The 16,735-nt window shown below is 42.2% G+C and overlaps 10 protein-coding genes across 10 annotated transcripts; 3 read left to right on the top strand and 7 right to left on the bottom strand.

Annotated features, from left to right (window-relative positions):
• Positions 1–178: 178 nt before the first annotated feature.
• On the bottom strand, positions 179–625 carry NEMIN01_1425 (uncharacterized protein; the record flags this gene model as incomplete). The annotated part of the gene is made up of 1 exon (XM_051477367.1): positions 179–625. One exon carries the CDS (start codon positions 623–625, stop codon positions 179–181), a length of 447 nt encoding a protein of 148 aa, XP_051333327.1.
• A 322-nt stretch (positions 626–947) lies between these two features.
• Positions 948–1,433, bottom strand: NEMIN01_1426 (nucleoside-diphosphate kinase; the record flags this gene model as incomplete). Its single annotated transcript, XM_051477368.1, has 1 exon — positions 948–1,433. The coding sequence occupies one exon, from the start codon at positions 1,431–1,433 to the stop codon at positions 948–950; it is 486 nt and encodes a 161-aa protein (XP_051333328.1).
• A 205-nt stretch (positions 1,434–1,638) lies between these two features.
• On the bottom strand, positions 1,639–5,385 carry NEMIN01_1427 (uncharacterized protein; the record flags this gene model as incomplete). The annotated part of the gene is made up of 1 exon (XM_051477369.1): positions 1,639–5,385. One exon carries the CDS (start codon positions 5,383–5,385, stop codon positions 1,639–1,641), a length of 3,747 nt encoding a protein of 1,248 aa, XP_051333329.1.
• Positions 5,386–5,495: 110 nt separating this feature from the next.
• Positions 5,496–6,896, bottom strand: NEMIN01_1428 (uncharacterized protein; the record flags this gene model as incomplete). The annotated part of the gene is made up of 1 exon (XM_051477370.1): positions 5,496–6,896. One exon carries the CDS (start codon positions 6,894–6,896, stop codon positions 5,496–5,498), a length of 1,401 nt encoding a protein of 466 aa, XP_051333330.1.
• A 672-nt stretch (positions 6,897–7,568) lies between these two features.
• Positions 7,569–8,714, top strand: NEMIN01_1429 (mRNA export factor; the record flags this gene model as incomplete). The annotated part of the gene is made up of 1 exon (XM_051477371.1): positions 7,569–8,714. The coding sequence occupies one exon, from the start codon at positions 7,569–7,571 to the stop codon at positions 8,712–8,714; it is 1,146 nt and encodes a 381-aa protein (XP_051333331.1).
• A 187-nt stretch (positions 8,715–8,901) lies between these two features.
• Positions 8,902–10,446, bottom strand: NEMIN01_1430 (uncharacterized protein; the record flags this gene model as incomplete). Its single annotated transcript, XM_051477372.1, has 1 exon — positions 8,902–10,446. The coding sequence occupies one exon, from the start codon at positions 10,444–10,446 to the stop codon at positions 8,902–8,904; it is 1,545 nt and encodes a 514-aa protein (XP_051333332.1).
• Positions 10,447–10,473: 27 nt separating this feature from the next.
• On the top strand, positions 10,474–12,300 carry NEMIN01_1431 (uncharacterized protein; the record flags this gene model as incomplete). Its single annotated transcript, XM_051477373.1, has 1 exon — positions 10,474–12,300. The coding sequence occupies one exon, from the start codon at positions 10,474–10,476 to the stop codon at positions 12,298–12,300; it is 1,827 nt and encodes a 608-aa protein (XP_051333333.1).
• Positions 12,301–12,678: 378 nt separating this feature from the next.
• On the bottom strand, positions 12,679–14,361 carry NEMIN01_1432 (uncharacterized protein; the record flags this gene model as incomplete). The annotated part of the gene is made up of 1 exon (XM_051477374.1): positions 12,679–14,361. One exon carries the CDS (start codon positions 14,359–14,361, stop codon positions 12,679–12,681), a length of 1,683 nt encoding a protein of 560 aa, XP_051333334.1.
• A 291-nt stretch (positions 14,362–14,652) lies between these two features.
• NEMIN01_1433 (uncharacterized protein) lies at positions 14,653–15,486 on the bottom strand (the record flags this gene model as incomplete). Its single annotated transcript, XM_051477375.1, has 1 exon — positions 14,653–15,486. One exon carries the CDS (start codon positions 15,484–15,486, stop codon positions 14,653–14,655), a length of 834 nt encoding a protein of 277 aa, XP_051333335.1.
• A 686-nt stretch (positions 15,487–16,172) lies between these two features.
• Positions 16,173–16,511, top strand: NEMIN01_1434 (uncharacterized protein; the record flags this gene model as incomplete). Its single annotated transcript, XM_051477376.1, has 1 exon — positions 16,173–16,511. The coding sequence occupies one exon, from the start codon at positions 16,173–16,175 to the stop codon at positions 16,509–16,511; it is 339 nt and encodes a 112-aa protein (XP_051333336.1).
• Between the last annotated feature and the right edge of the window lie 224 nt (positions 16,512–16,735).

The raw sequence follows: 16,735 nt of genomic DNA on the forward strand, positions 1-16,735 counted from the left end.
CGTATATTCCCAAGTACACTTTACTTACAAAAATAAATATAAAAATAAAATATACACTTACTAAATAAGAATACAAGTAATAAAATACTCAGCGTAGCAAAATACTAACCAATCACACAGCCTGAGTATCTGAACAAACAAAAGAAATCTAAATACAATAAACAGCCACTATTTATTCTTATGCATTGACTGCTGCTTTGTCTGCTGGCTTATCCATGAGTTTATCAGCTGCTTTGTCTGCTGGCTTACTTCCCTTTGAGTCCTTTTTTGTGTCAGGATTGGCTTTCCTATCCTTAGCACGGCCTTTCTGTTGTTTATTATTCTCTTTATTCGCTTTCTTGTTCTCTGCGCTGTTTATAGCTGCTTCCTCTTTCTCTCCCCTTGGCTCTTCTTTTTCTGCTGTGTCCTTCTTCTCTTCCTCTTTCTCTCCCTTTGGCTCCTCTGGCTCAACCAGTTCGCTGTACAGGCTATCAGCCACTGCTCCTACAGGCGTATTTTTAGCTGCTTTCTTGGCTGCACTCCCTATCTTATTCCCTATGTTCTGTGCTTTGTCTACTATTTCATTAAAGAAACACCTTGCTGCTATAATGTTTGCTAGTACTACTGCCAATGCTATTTTATTCATACACTTACCATACAGTGCGTATAAATATGAAGAATAATCACAAGAAGAGCAAAGTGGCCAATAGGAGAGCATCAATAAACATGCATCAAGCAGACTAGCCACTGAAATAGATCATGCCGCAGGTGAAACACAAGACAAAATGCAACCAATACAACTGCACTAACAATATAACCATACTGAGAAAGGCAGTAGACAGATAAACAGATCACAGGCAGACAATTGGATAAATAGGGCACAGTTGACAGATAGACATCAGCTGCTCCAGTAGCCATAGCAGACAATTAACTTAGCAGTGGTAGATAGTCTAGTAGTAATAGTTAGTTTATTTCTCGTAGATCATAGAGTAGTCGTCCATGGGGAACTGTTTCTGGATGGCCTCTGCGCTGAACCATATTCCTATCTCTCGGGCTGCGTTCTCCACGGAGTCTGAGGCATGGCACAGGTTCTTGCCTACACAGTTGGCGAGGTCTCCTCTGATTGTGCCGAGCTCTGCCTCTCTTGGGTTGGTGGCGCCCAGCAGTCTTCTCATTCCCTTGACAACCTCGTGCCCTGTTACTATCATCTTGACAACAGGCCCGCTGGTCATGTAGCTAATTATGCTGGGGAAGAAAGGCTTAGATACAAGCTCGTTGTAGTGCTCTCTGAGTATTTCCTCAGTGGCAAAGTCAGTGCAGAGATACGAGACGTTGTATCCCTTCTTCTCTATTCTGGAGATGATCTCTCCCACTAGCCTTCTCTTTATGCCGTCTGGCTTTATCATAACGTATGTTGCTTCCATCTGCTTAGGAACTGTCTGCACTGGTGCCATGAATAATTTTTACAAAAATAATTTATATTTATGCGCTAGGGCTCTAAGCAGTAATTTCCTTTTTGAGCATACACATTTCCTATCTGATAGTATAGGGCTGTCCAGTTGCCAAATATGGTAAGTAGTAAATAAAGCTTCCAAAAGTATAAATAGAAAGGTTTTTGTTCTCCAAGGGAGCAGGGAAAGAATAATAATATGTGTTTATTTACGATAAAAAACTGAAAAGACTCTCGTATCCGCTGAGCTTATTCTCTTTCTTCTGGGAGGCGCTGGAAGCTGCAGAGTCAGCAGGCTTCTGAGGCTTGTCTGCCGTCTTATCGCTGGCCTGTTCTTCTGGCTTATCAGAAGAGCCCTCAGTGGGTATGTGATTCACAACAACTGTATCATCCTTATCACTGCCACCGCTGAATAGGTCGTTTAGGCTGCTTTTGAATATATCCATGGGCGAGCTGCTAGAGGACACGCCAGCACTATTCTTCTGCTTGCCCTGCTCTGAGCTCTCACTTAGATTGCTGCTCATATTCATCATGCCCATGGGCCCAGTTAGGCCTCCCATTGAATTGCCTAGTGGATTACTTAATGAATTAGCATTGCCTAGTGAATTACCTAGTGGATTAGCATTGCCTAGTGAATTACCTAGTGAACTAGCATTGCCTAGTGAATTATCTAGTGAACTAGCATTGCCTAGTGAATTACCTAGTGGATTTGTTAGAGGATTGTCTAGTGAATTAGTATTATCTAGTGAATTACTTAGTGAATTGGCGTTACCAAATGGATTGGTACTATCTAGTGAATTTGTTAGTGAATTACTCAAGGAATTACTTAGTGAATTAGCGTTACTGAATGAGTTAGCTAGGGAATTAGTATTACCTAGTAGACTATTATCTGTGCTGCCTAGTGGACTAGACATTTGGCTACTTCCCAGTAAGTTAGTGCTGTCAGCTGTACTGTTTGGGAAATTATCTAGTGGATTATTCAGTGTATTGCTCAGCGGATTGCTTAGCGAATTACTCTGTTGGCTGGTCTTTATCTTGCTGCTGTCCTGCAGCGGGCTAGTTAGTGAGCTGCGCATGGGGCTGGATAGCTTAGACAGATTGCTAAAGGCGTTGCTCAGCGAGTTGCCAATAGACCTATTCAGCGAGTTGGTTAGCGAATTGGTCATTGGGTTGTTTACTGTGGTCTTTCCTACTGTGCTGTTCTCTACGGGGTTGCTTATTGAGTTGCTTAGCGGATTGGTCAGGGGACTGGTTAGCGAGCTGCTCACTGGATTGTTCAGTGTGCTAAAGAACGGGCTGCTTAGTGCCTTGCGGGTGGGCATGTTTACTTTGTTAGCCGTCGGGCTGGCAACTGCAGCAGTGCTGTTTAGCTTACTCGTTGATAGGTTGGATGTTTTGCTGTTTGCCTGTTTGTCTTTCGTGCTAGACAGCATGCTGCTGAAGTATCCCTTATTTCCCTGCGACTCTTTCCCTACTAGATTGGTGCTTGTGGTGAGTGGACTGAGATAGGAAGTAAACGCATTAGAAAGACTACTACCAGGCATAGCTGGCACGCTATCAGGATGCTCGGGTGTCATTGACTGTGCCAGCGACATTAGATGGCTCACTGACTCTGCGCCAGGCTTTGCTGCAGGCGCTGGCTGTACCATTGGTGGAGCTATGTGATCTGCTGGCTCTACTACATGCACTGGCACTATAGGCACTATGCCAACTGGCTGTGAAGTTGGTTTTACTACGTGCACTGGCACTATGTGCTCAACTGGCTGCGGAGTTGGCTCTACTACTGGCACGATAGGCACGATGTGATCAACTGGCTGTGCTGGGTATACTGAGTGCACTGACTGTGGTGCATGATCAATTGGCACTATGTGGCTGATTGTATGTGCTACAGGTACTACTGGGTGCATTGGTACTATTGCGTGTATTTGGTGCTTCGTGTTCTCAGATGCACTGTCATACCTATCACGAGCTGAGTTATTATTATCGTCTGTGCTATCCTTACTGTCTGTTTTATCTCTTATGTTGAACCTGTCCTCATACATATCTCTAATATTGAGCCTGTCACTACTGCCGCTATCATGGCTTCTATCGCAGCTATCAGCATCCACATCACAGTTGTCATCATTGCTGTACTTTTTGCTGCGGCTGCTCTTCTTAAGGTTGAATCTGTCCTTGTACATATCTCTTATACTGAACTTGCTGCGAGCGCGCCTATCTTTGATCTTTCTCTTTAGGTCGCGGGTGTGCTTTTTTATCCTGTCGTAGTCTTTCTTTAGAGAGGGTCTTTTCGCCTCTATTCTCTTCCATCTTTCCATCTCTCTTTCTATCTCCCTCTTTATATTTCTGTCTTTTCTTCTCGTTATTGCATTGGAGGACACGGGCATTCTGTATCTGGACATCTTCAGCACGCCTGTTCTTAGCAGCGATCCCATCTCGTGCAGGTTGTTTTTTATATTATCGTATAGTCTATCCGTTTTGTTAGTGTAGTTGGGCATGGTGATGCTGCCCAGGTCTAGCTTCGTCTTCCTTTCGGGGCTTATCCTGCTCTCTGCTTCTTCTGCTCTGTCTGCTGGCTCTGCTCTGTCTACTCGCTCTCTTGCGTCTCTTTCTATGACTTTAAATCTAATTATGTCTCTGGAGATATCACAGGGCTTGAACAGAAACTTGTTGTCTATGTAGTTAAGACAGTGGTTGTTGCTTTCTCTAGCGATATGTATTATCATATTACCCTCTTCCACTATCCTGGCATCAAACGGATTGGCATCTATGCTATCGCTCTCTACATCTCTTTCTGTCCCGCTATCACCGCTATCAGAGCTATCATTATTACTAGTGTTGCGGTTGGCATTGCTGCCATGACTGCGCCTACTATTCCCATTGCCACTACGGCCATTATTTCTATAGTTATTACTACTGTTCTGTTTACTATTGTTACTGCTATGGCTACTGTTTCTGTTGTTATTGCCACTGCTGGCATAGTTACTGCCATTATAACCATAAACCATCTCATTTCTATTGTTACCACTGTTGTTACCACTGTTGTTACTGCTACTATTACCACTGTTGTTATACTGGCTGTCATCACCTACATTGTTATAGCCAGTGTTATTGTATCCTGTGCTGCCATATCCAGTATTATCATTCTCCGTGGCAGTGCTGTTCTGTTGGCTATTACGCATAGAGTGTATAGTGTCTTTTAGGGTGCTTAGTAGAGTAGCAATCTGCTGGTGTGTTTTGTTCTCTGCCTGATCAGACTGGCTGTGCGGTGTGCTTGATCTGTACGGAATATCATTTGGTGGCATATTCGGAACACTTTCATAGCCCGCTTTCTCAGGAGCACTGCTGCTGTACGAGTCAAAGGGCTGCTCATACGGTGGTTGTCTGCTCGGCTGTTTATCCACTGTCTGTCTGCTGGGCTGGTTGTCATGAGGATAATAATCGAAGGGAAATCTACTAGACTGGTAGTCGTGTGATGGCTGTCTGTGCATACCAGGCTGTTTATACGAGTCAAACGGATCGTAGGGAGCAGTGCTGTGCGGCTCGTACGGCTGGACGTATGGCGGCTGTCCGCTGAACTGGTGGAAAAAGGGGCCGTGTGGGCTCTGTGGTAGATTGACGTACGGAATATAGTGTACCTCCCTGAGTACATTTTGGCCTGCATGCATCTCTTTGTCTGGGTGGACTTGTTCTGTTGTGGTGATGAATCTGGACGAGTACACAGGGTATGCCTCTTCCTGCACAGCCGCTCTTTCTCCATCTGGCGCTACGCCTATTGTGTAGAATTTGTTGTTTCTTCTCAAGAACACTTTTCTCTTGCGTATTTTCGCGGTGGATTCCCTTGAGGTCAGACACAGTGAGTGTCCGTTTGTCCCAAGGAAGCGGGAGGGGTAGTCTACTGCCTCGAGCATTTTACTGTGTGCTCTGCTAAGGAGCAAAAGGAGAACAAGAAATTGCATTAATGTTTATTTATTGCGAGGGTATTTATTAGAAACCCTGTTTCATATGAGCACTAGGCGCAAAATAAGAAGAAATGCACAAATATGCAGTTGCTAGGCGGCTGGCTTGCTCAGTGGGAGTGGCTGCTGCAGGAGGAGACTTCCTCCACGGCAATGGGGGTGTCTACGATGACTGGCACCTCAACCACCTCCTCTGTTACTGTCACAAGAGTCACTAGGTCATCGTTCATCTCCAGCAGCTGTCTGTACTGCGCAAAGATGTCTGAAGAGAGGCCGAGCATGTTTCCTACGCCTTTGATGATGTCTGTTGGGTTGGCATCTGTTGCAAAGTCGTATACGTACGATGACTCGTTCTTTCTTGCGATGTTCTTCATGTTCTCAGTGCTTCTGCTGCACACGCTCACATACTGCTCCAGGTCTGCGATAAAGTGCATGTATCTGTTGATGAGGCTGACGAGGTCTTCGTTGTACTTCTTGGTTATTCTCAGGTAGTCGTTCATCTGTCTCTTCTCTGAAATCTCTGTTGCGTTGTAGAGTCTGTCTTTGATCGCGTTGACTCTGCAGGCTATTTCATTGCGCGAGTCATCAGTCATTGGGACAAGGTACGAGAGGACGTCAAGAGCCAGAAGAAGCTTCTCTGTCTGGCAGGACTCTTCTGAGTCGTTGATCATGTCCTGGGGCGCCTTGTACTTTCTGAGTCTGTCAACAAGCGACTCTCTCACTTTGGTGATTTCTCCACCGAATCCCGCCTCCTGGGAGACTCTTGTGATGTAGTCCTTGAGGGTGCTGAAGAGGCTGGCTCTTACGTTCGAAGGAGAGTCGGTTGACTCGAATAGCTCGCTGATTTCGTTGCGGATGTTCTCCAGCTCCTCCTGGGAGAGAGTGTAGGCCATCCAGTCGAAGACAGAGTCACCAGAGGAGAACACGGTGAACCAGAAGAGGCTGTTTGAGTCGTCGAGCAGAGTGTGCTTGGATGGGAGTATGCTGGATAGCTCCAGCACTTTCATTCTTATGTCCAAGATGAGCACTTTCTTCTCAGCGGTTCTCATGTCGTTTATTCTTCTGATGAGGTTTCCGTTGTAGTTCTGCAGAATGTTTCTGCTGCTGTCCAGCTGGATAGCCATCTCCTCTGGGGTGATGTCGAGTGTTTCTTTCTCTTCCTCTCTTGTGAAGTACCCCTTTATTCTTCCGAATAGAGAAGGCTTCTTTGCTACCTTCTCCTCGTCTCTTAGAGATCTCACAGGGATGATGTTCTCTCTCTCGAACACTTTTGTGATGTCGGACTTCTTCTCAATTAAGAAGTATATAGCAGGGGCTGTCTTTGTTTCTGTCTTAGTGATGGGCACGGGCTCTACTTCTGCGTCAATCAATGGCTCTGCAGTATCAGCTGCTTTGTTTTGATTTCTCAAGCTTATACAGTAGAATGGAAGTATTGCTATCAGTACTACCACCACTACGACAGTACCAAAACGAAGTATTTTTTTCAATTGCGTCTTCTGCTGTGATTGCATCATAAAAAATGAAAAAAAATATTATTTAAATTTAATTAATCAAATAATAAAATATTTTACACTCGAAAAACAAAGAGTATTGGAAAAAGAGAAAAAGAGAGCACAGAGAGCAGACAAGCAGCAGATACGTCAAATTCTCGCATTTTAATACCAAATAGCATAAAAAATAGCACTAAAAGTACCTTAATACTCATATAATCTCAAAAGAATAATAAAAATAATTATTATGATCACTATGTTGGATAAAGAATCGTAAAAATATTGCAATACCACCAAATAATCATTGGAGTGCGTAAAAAGTACATAGAGAAGGATAGAAGTAGCTGGAGAAGTATGTCCAAGTAGAAGGGGTGTTGATTGCAGCCGAAATGCAGCCCAGAAATAGAAGTTGAAAAGTTGAGAAATTAGTGGTATCGTGAGTATATCACAAGAACTAGTAAAGTACAGATAAGTGCAATGACTGCAGATATATCTGAAGAACTCTCAAAAATCATCCTAAGAGCCATCGGCATTCTACTCACTGGCTGATAAGACTGCTTTTGTCTTTACCCCGTCTTTTATTTTTCTGCTCTTTTCATTCTTATTTTCGAGTCTACCACCGAGCCACTAAGCGAAATGCTTTCTGTTTTATGGAAGTGAATAATAAAATTTTTACAATAGCAAATAGTAGGAATGTACAACTCAAATACGTCTGCATCGCTGCAGCAAAATAAAGAAACAACGTTAAACGATTTCATAGTACAGCAGGCTCCATCTGACTCTATATCATCGATAAAGTACAGCCCGTGCGAGGACATCCTGACTGCGTGCTCGTGGGACGGGTCTGTGTACATCTACGCCCCCAGCAATCCTAACTCCCACGAAACAATGTCTCTTAAGACGTCCATCCCCAACCCCAACGGATCTCCCATTCTGTGCAGCTGTTTCTCAGGAGACGGGCGCTATCTCTTCACTGGGAGCGCGGATGGAGTGATCAGAGCTGTGGACATGACAAGCGGAAACATGTCTGAGCTGGGAAGCCACTCCATGGCTGTCAGCTGCATGGCGTTCACCAATGCAATGACTCTGATGAGCGGCAGCTGGGATAAGACAGTGAAGGTGTGGAGCATCAGCAACCTGCAGGCGCCCCCAAAGGAGCTAATAATGGAGGATAAAGTCTTTGCCATGGACAGCAAAATGAACACTGTAGCTATTTTGTTGAGCAACAATTTGGTCTCTTATGACGTGTACACTTTGGAAAAGATACAGACTGGAGGCGCCTCAGGCTTTGGGAAAATGAGAACAGGCGTGGGAATGTCGTACGGCGGGAGCACAGTGCAGCAGAGCAAGTACCAGGTAAAAAGCACATGGCAGCTAAGGAGCGTAGCCTGCTCCAATGATGGACAGGATGCAATAATTGGAACAACAGGGTCAAAGTCAGAAATAGTTGGGCTGCGCCCAAGTAATGCAATAACCACCCTCTACTATTCATTCAGGTGCAAGCACACCCAGGGAGACAGGAATGTGTACCCTGTGAACTCTGTGCAGTTCCACCCCGCATTTCCGCACACAATGCTTACCGCTGGATCTGATGGGGTAGTTATCCTGTGGAACAGACAGGCAAAGTGCAGACTGGCAATAGCTGGCCCAGGCGTGTCGGGAAGCGATAATGCAGGAATCACTGCGACTGCGTACAACCACACAGGAAGATACCTAGCCATAGCTGTGGGGTACGACTGGTCCCAGGGCTACAAGGCGCAGATCAGCACGCCTGTGGAGATAAGGATAGTTATGATACCGGAAGACACGCACAATAAAACAGGAATGAGAGCCATATAAAGAGAACAGGCGCTCCAAAGAATAAAAAATACTTTCTATGATCTCTGAATAAAATATGTCTGTACTTTTTAAATTGTGTACGGGTTGGGAATTTTCTGTCTTTTTATCTTTGATAGCTGGTAGTTATTGAGAGTCTAGAAATAGTAATGTTTATCTTTTATTGTCTTTACATCTTTTACTATAGCAATTATTCGTTCGATATGTCTATCTTCTTGAAGAGCGATGGGTTGCTGTTCTGTTTTTTTATGGCTTTGATGATGTTCTTTTTTTCTTCCAGGTAGTTTCTGCAGAAGTGCAGCTCTGAAAGGGCGGCCTGCAGCTTTGTCTGGAACTCTTCTAGCTTTCTGTTTCTTTTTTCCTCCTCTCTTCTGTTTTTCAGCGCGGCCTCCTGCTCTGCTCTTTCTTTTGTCTCCTTCCACGTGAGAAAAAGGTTGTTTATTGTTGTGAATTCATTTACCCCCAGATCTCGGGCTATTTTCAGCGTGCTTGGGGTGATGTGCAGCCTGTTTATCAGATCTTCTCTTTCCTCCAGCAGCTTGTTTTTATCCGACTTTGTTTTTTCTATCTCTTTCTTTGCCTCTCTTATTATTCCCTCGAGCGTGTCTTTTTCTTTCTTTACCATTTCCAGCGCTTCTTTCGTTCTGTCTGTTTTTACTTTCTCTCTTTCTTCCTGGAATGCTTTCTGGCTGGACTTTGCTCTATCTATTTCCGTGGATACATTTGCCACTCTTCCCGTGAGGGCTGCGATGTACTTTATGTACTCGCTGAACACATTTTGGATTCTGGAGATTTGTATGTTGTTGTGCTGGACTTCTGTGTTCATTTTATTCAGAGACATCTGGAGCTGTGCTATTTTCCCCTCTCTGTCTTTTATGATTTCCTCTGCTCTTTTTTCCATTTCTTCTTTCTCTGCCTGTGTCTGTTTATTTTTTGCTTTTATTTCGTGCACCAGCCTTTCTCCTATTTCCTTCGTTTTGTATGTTTCCTGTGCTTTTATTTCGACCTGGTCCTGGAGGTTCTTCAGTATTCCGTTTAAGCTGTTTATCTTCTGGGTCAGTTTTTGGTTTTGGTTTGATATGCTGTGGTTTTCGTTTGTGAGTTGGTGGTTACTCCTGGCAGACTCTTCTATCTGCTGCGTCATTTGGTGTGCAATCTCCTGCAGCTGTGCATTCTGCTGCTGCATCTTTGTGTTCGCGCTCTTCATCCTATCCACCTCGCTCTTATGCTCCTTCTCCATGGTCTTTGCCACTCTGCTCAGTCTCTCGTATTCTTCTTCTGTTTTTGCTTTTTCTCTTTTTATGTTCTCCATGTCCTCTAGCTCTTCTTTCACTGTTTCTATTTCCTCTCTCATCTGGCTGAGTATCTGTTTGGTCTCTTCTTCTTGGGCTGTTTTTTCTTTTATGTGCTGCGACAGTCTTATGCAGTCCTTTCTCAGCGAGCTGTTTTCATCGAACACTTCTTCTATTCTGTTTTTTAGCTCTGCATTTTCGCTTTTCACCTCTTCATTTATTTCCAGCAATTTTTCTACTTCTTTTTTCACGTCTGTAAGGACATCCTTCGTCTCTGTTTTTGTTCTTTTGCAGTCGCAGGTGGGAATGAAAGTGAGAGAGGAGTTTGTTAGCTCGTTTAACTTGGCCTTCAAATGGGATATTTGCAGCTTCAAATCAAAGTTCTCTTTTTCCAGCTTCTCCAGGGACGTGTCGTACTCTTTTATTGGCAGCTGTGTGTTCATTATTCTTCTTTTTATTTTTATTTTTTTATGTTTATTGGAGTCTGCGTCGGGTCAAATGGCGGGAACTCGTTTGAGCTCGCAGAAGTATTGAAGAGAGACCTTCAGAGCATCCTCTCCTCTGGTGAGGCAGGAAAGGTAGTAGATGGGGGAAATGGGACAGATAGAAGTAGAACTAGCGATGAAGCTGCAGATGTTAAAGACGCTTTTGGAGGTGCAGCTGCATCTGATGAGATTAATCAAAAATCAAAAACAAGTGAAAATTTTTGTTTTGACAGGATAGAGAGACAGAGGGTAGTAAATAATCTCTCTATAGAGGTAGAAGAGATGGACTCTATCTGCATAGACAAGCTGCACACTGCAAGTTTAGTGATATTTGTGTGCTCTACAACCGGGGATGGGGATGCTCCGTACAATATGCAGGCCTTCTGGCAGGAAATAAAAAGAAAGAGCTGGAACGGTGCATTCTCTTTCTACTTCTGCGTGGTTGGGCTGGGTGACTCAAGCTACAAGAAGTACAACTATGCAGGAAAAAGGCTGTTCAACAGGCTGAAGCAGGTGGGAGGCATTCCCCTGTGCAGAAGATGTGACTGCGATGACATGGACCCAATGGGCGTGTACTCCGAGTACAAGAAATGGCTGGTAGAACTGAAAGATGCGATTTTGAAAGATAGCATGCTAAAAGATAGTTTGTTGAAAGATAGCAGCACATCTATCTTCGAAAAAACTAAAGAGAACAGCACAAGTGCAGTGTTTCTAGATAAGAATTTACTCTCTTCCAATGACCTACTATCATACGGGTCCATGTACTCGGCTGTTTATGAGTACAATTTCAGAATAGAAAAAAATAATTATGAGTACTCGGTGGGTGATGTGTTGTCCATCATCCCCACTAACACCGACTATAGAGCAGTCTCGTCTCTCATATTTCTTGATGACGCTGACTTTGTTTCAAAACATTTGGACTACAACGCTGTTCCCATGCAGCATAAGATACAACATCTCTATGAATTAGTGGCTGCCGGAGAGCATGCACATATTTTCTGCCCCCCTGAGTCTCTTTCTCTTTACATGGACAAGCTGAAAGAAATATCCACTTCGTATGACGCTTACTACTCGTACATTCTCCAAGAAAAAAGATCGTTTAAAAATGTTCTAGTCGATTTCTACATCAAAGTCTCTGTAGAGTCAAACTTGTTCCGGAAAATACTCCCAAGATACTACACCATCAGCAAAAGAAACGGCAGTTTATATTCCATCACAGCAGGAAAGATCGAAGTGCTCCATAAAAACAAGAAAATACTGGGCGTGTGTTCTGAGTATTTGTACAATTTAGAAAAAAATAGCGAAGTGACAGTGGACATAAAAAAAAGCCATTTGGTTCTTGACGAAGACATTTTGGTAATTAGCACAGGCACCGGGATAGCCCTGGGAAGGACTATTCTTAACGAATGTCTCATGGGCCGCATGAAAATAAACAGTCTCTCGATCGTCTTTGGATTCAGAGAGCTAGGTGTAGATTTCCTGCACTCATCTGAGCTGCAGAATGAAAGCATGAAAATGTTTCAAAATAACGGATACATGTACATTCTTAGCGAAGACAGAAGCTTTCATGTAAAGATTTTTATCTGTCCATCTAGAATAAGAAATGACAGCGGGTTTTTATCAAAACACGGGATAGACTCGGAAATCGTTAGAGAGAAGAACTACTTAAACGGCATCCTAGAAATAATAGATAAAGATGAGCTAAAAAAGAGCATAATCCTCTGCGGGAGTGTGCGCCTCTTGAAAACCATCCCATCAGTGCTCCAAAGAATAACCAATATGAGTATTAAGCCGCAAAGTGAGTGCTGGTAAGTATTTTATGCTCGCATGAAGGTAAAATGGGATAAGTGTACTGAATAGAGTACTAGTGAATAAGACGAGTAGATAGTAGATTTAGTAGCAGTAGATAGACAGCACTAGCTAGCTCTTAATAGACAGATAAATGGCTGCTAATATTTGTCTAGTAATAAATATATTGTTGCCAACTAAAATAAAATCCTAGAGAAATTTATTGTATAGTATATGAGTTGAGGTAGTCTACAGATAAAAAATAGTAGCAGCTATGCAGGCAGCAAATTGCACATCAAAAGAATAAGTTTAGAACACTTTATTGATTTTATCATCGCTTCCACTATCAATCGTGTAAGGATAAGATTTAGTGGTATAGGTCTCAGAAACCAATACATCTCTTCAATGCGCTGGTGGCATTCGTGCTGTGTTAACTTTTACTCCTGGAGTGTATTTATTGAAGCCAATAGCACTGTCACCAACATAAACTTTTTCTTTTTTTTTATTCTCTGCTCTTCTAATTCCTATGTATATTGGAATCAAAACTATGGAAAGAATGCTCACCACAGTAAAAGATACATATTTTGTGTATTTCGAATCTAAATGGAACGGAATAAAAATATCGAATAGCTGTGTTAAAAGAATATACACAGCAAATACAAATGGATTAGATGTTTTCGATCCCAAGGCTATGGGGAGTATTCCTGAGACTAGTGAAATAGCAAAATTAAAACTCGTAAAGTATAGTCCCATTGAGAAGTTCTGGAGAGGAACCCATCCGATAAAGCTAGTAGCGAATAGGAGAATAATTCCAACTACATGCATCACATATGCCACAGTCAATATCTTGCTTATAGACTTAGTAATAAAAGCCAGTAAATAGTAAAGTGCTACAGCGATTATCGGACAGATAAGGTATAGATAGCTATTATCATCAATCTTGTCTTTTGGGGAAATTATTGTATCCGCCATAAATATCGTCTGTTTCAAGAAAGAGCATGCATAGCACCACACAAGTATGGCCAAGTACTCATTGTAGAAATCCTTTTGGAAAATAATATGTCTAACCACCACTTCTATTTTTACAGCACCATCTACTCTTGTAAGACTTTCCGTATTAAGCATTATTTTATTTTCTGATGGAATAAAAGGGGGATTTGTTGCTGCTGTAGAAGATCCTGCAGTCATCTCCTCTCTCCCTGTTTGCAGTGGCTCTAGTAGAATATCTTCCTCTTCTTCTGGATGCTTATTGCTCATCAAATATTTGATCAACCAATTGTTCACTACATAGATGGACATGTTATAGTTCGTAAGGAGGCTGAGCACTGCAATAATACTACCTCCTACATATATCAAAGTTTTCGATCTATTTATATAAATAGAATTTAATAACAGGTCACACAGTGCTCCAAATAAGAAAATGCAGACATTCATGTTCATCACATACCATAGTTTTTTTGTTGTTTGTTTGTATCTTTCGTTAAAGAATACAAGAAGCAAAAAGCTGTATAGCCCCATGAACAAACCTACTATAAAGTATATTATCTTAAGATGATAATTGGCTGGATAGGGAGGATAGAAACGCGTTGAAACATCTCCGGCTAGACACAGCATCGCAAATATCCCCATAGAAACAGGAAGTATGCTGAGAGTAATAAAGTATAATTCCATTAGTATTTTTTTGTTTTTGATAAGATAAGAAATAAGCAGCATTAGAAGAGCAGCTGAAATCATTCCTATGTTCTTGTAGACTCCTACTTTGTAATCTAAGCTAACAATGCCTGACTCTGTATCTTCAGGCAAATTCTCATAGAATCCATTTACCTCTTGTTGTTGAGAGATGTAATTGAATGCTCTTCTACTTACTAGAACAGTTATAAATCTACTGCTTAGAAAAATTGAAATGCCTGAAAGCACTACAACAATAGGAACTGCATAGTAGTAGAAAAAAGTTGAGCTATTCTTGAAAAAGCGATCTTTAACGGTATTCCTTCTTCTTGAAGGGTTTTGTGGGTCCAAGGTGTGCTCTGTCTGGTGTGGTGTACTATTTGTGTTTAGATCAAAGTCTCCCAAGGGTTCCTCCATTTTTATTTGCAGTTGATAAATTTTTTATTTATAAAATCTGTTCTAGTTCCTCTATTAAGAAATATTCTATCATTTTTCCGTATTGGCTTATATTAAAGAATGTTGCCAACTAAAATAAAATCCAAGAGAAATTTATTAAAATTATTGTAATATATATCTCTTGGCAACATGTACTAATAATGATGACTCAGTCATTATGGAGCAGAACAAACCTGTACTTATCTTTATGCATGCACACTTTATAATTTAACTGAGTATTCTTGTCTTTAGCTTGCGTGCTGTGATTTACCTCTAGTTAGGGACTTCTGTAAAGTTAGTGCGGTATCTAACGGGGAGAGTGTTGTTCTTGAACATGCTTAGTGCATTTCTACTCACTTTCTGGAGGCTATTATTTATTCCGTTGTAGAGAACATCATAGCCAGGCACTTTCTTGTCTAGAACATCAATAAGCCATCTAATTATCCCACAGTTCACTCCTCTCTTCTCGTTACTTTGCACTTCGCTGCTGTAAAAAATGCTCTTTACGCTCCTTTCCATGTACTTCTGCAATAGGTCTCCGTTTTCATCAGGAGAGGTAGCATTGTACATGTCTAGCATACTATCGACCACAGGATCAGACAGCTCGATGGGGGTAGCAGAGCTGTCTAGGGCGCGACACAGATAGAGCTCTAGATCTTCTTCCCAAATGTTCTTAAATACTATCTTGTTGTCTGTGATCGTGCATGCTGGTTTTACTCCGCTGATCAGATCATTGCACAGAGTGGACGGCACGTGTGCAGCACTAGTGTAGCTGCTGTTTCCATGCAGATAGTTGTACCACGAGATGACTAGCTCAGGATATGTGTTAATTAGTAACCATGCAGTGGCAAGTAAGAGAACAAGAAGCACTAAGATTGCTAGTGAAGTATTGAGGAGTATGCTTAGTAGACAGCCAGCTTGAGAGACAGGGATGTTTCTGCAGTGGTCTGAGCTGTATTCCATCTCGTATCTATTTATGCTTAGACTTGGGTTGGCATCTGAGCACGCTGCAAGAGATAGCAGTGCAGTTAGCAAAAGTATCATACAGTGTTCAGAACCGCACTTATTATATACCGCAGATAAATTAACTGTCAGTCCATGACACATGCTACTAATTAATCATGACGTGCAATGTTAACTAGAGGCGATGGACATGCTATTAATTAGCACATATATGGCATTAATTAATCATCAAATAGTGCAATTAATAAGCAGAACATGTCTCATTAAATAGCAAGAGAAGAGCACTCACTGCTGCTTTGTGTGTGCTAAGTGCTGTCACTCTTTGGCATGCACAACTTTTAAAAAAGAAGCGGCTGCACTTGCTATACTGTATGCAGAAAGTCTTGTGCATGGCTTTCTTTTGTCAAGACTTAGGAAGACATGTGCAGCCTATATTATCGTATGCATGAGCAATATTCTGCTGAACACAATGAAGCCGCTCCTCAGCCATGTCTTATCAGAGCAGGCTGGCTAACTCTCATCCTGCTACTATTTATTCTATGAATTGTCGAATTAACATACTATGCACTGTTGGTAGACAGCACTTAGTGTCTAGTAGGCACGGTCTGTGCACCACTGTCTATTAAGCAGCATTCTCTGTCTGGCAAATAGTGTCTGCACACTCTGCTCTTTTCCTGCACTACACAGTATTAAATTGCAATTAATTTACTATTTAATATAGCCTGCGTAATAATTGCCATCCGACCCTTCTTATTTCGCACACACAGTCTATTTATTCTTAATATAACCTGTTTCTCAGACATCCAGAACCATTTTGCAGTGGTCTAAAAATGGATAAAGGTATAAATACAACACAAGAAGCAAATGGGAAAATGAAAGTACAAACTGTAGCAACAATCCTCATTCTATCAATTGTCTGCTTCTCTACCGCAAGAGCCGGCTCTTCCTCCAACGAAGACTGCGCAAACCCAAAGAAGACCAAGGCAAAGGCAGGCGCGCTGGCAGAGGACAAGGAAGACTGCAGCGACGACGTAGACGAGTCATCATGTGACGACAAGTCAACAAAGATAGTCAAGAAGTCAAAGATGACAACCACCCCCAACAGCAGTAGCAAGATATCCCTAGGATTCGCATTTGTAGCAATACTAGCAGCTGTGTCAATGCTGTAAGAATAAAAAGCATATTCCATACTTTCTTTCTAGCCCGTGCATGTTAAATGGCTGCGAGGTGTGTCTTTGAATTGTGTTTTATTAGTTGTGCAGAGAGCAGTAAGTAGAAGTGATGAGAGAGCACTGAGCGAGATAGCTGATAGTATATAGTAGCACCAGAGCAGTAAGTTGTGTCCATGTGTAATAAGTAGTGGTATTTCTTGCTAGCTAAAATACAGCCCAAG

The sequence above is a fragment of the Nematocida minor genome, assembly GCF_024244105.1.
Source record: "Nematocida minor strain JUm1510 chromosome Unknown 7794, whole genome shotgun sequence".
Classification (NCBI taxonomy): domain Eukaryota; kingdom Fungi; phylum Microsporidia; genus Nematocida; species Nematocida minor.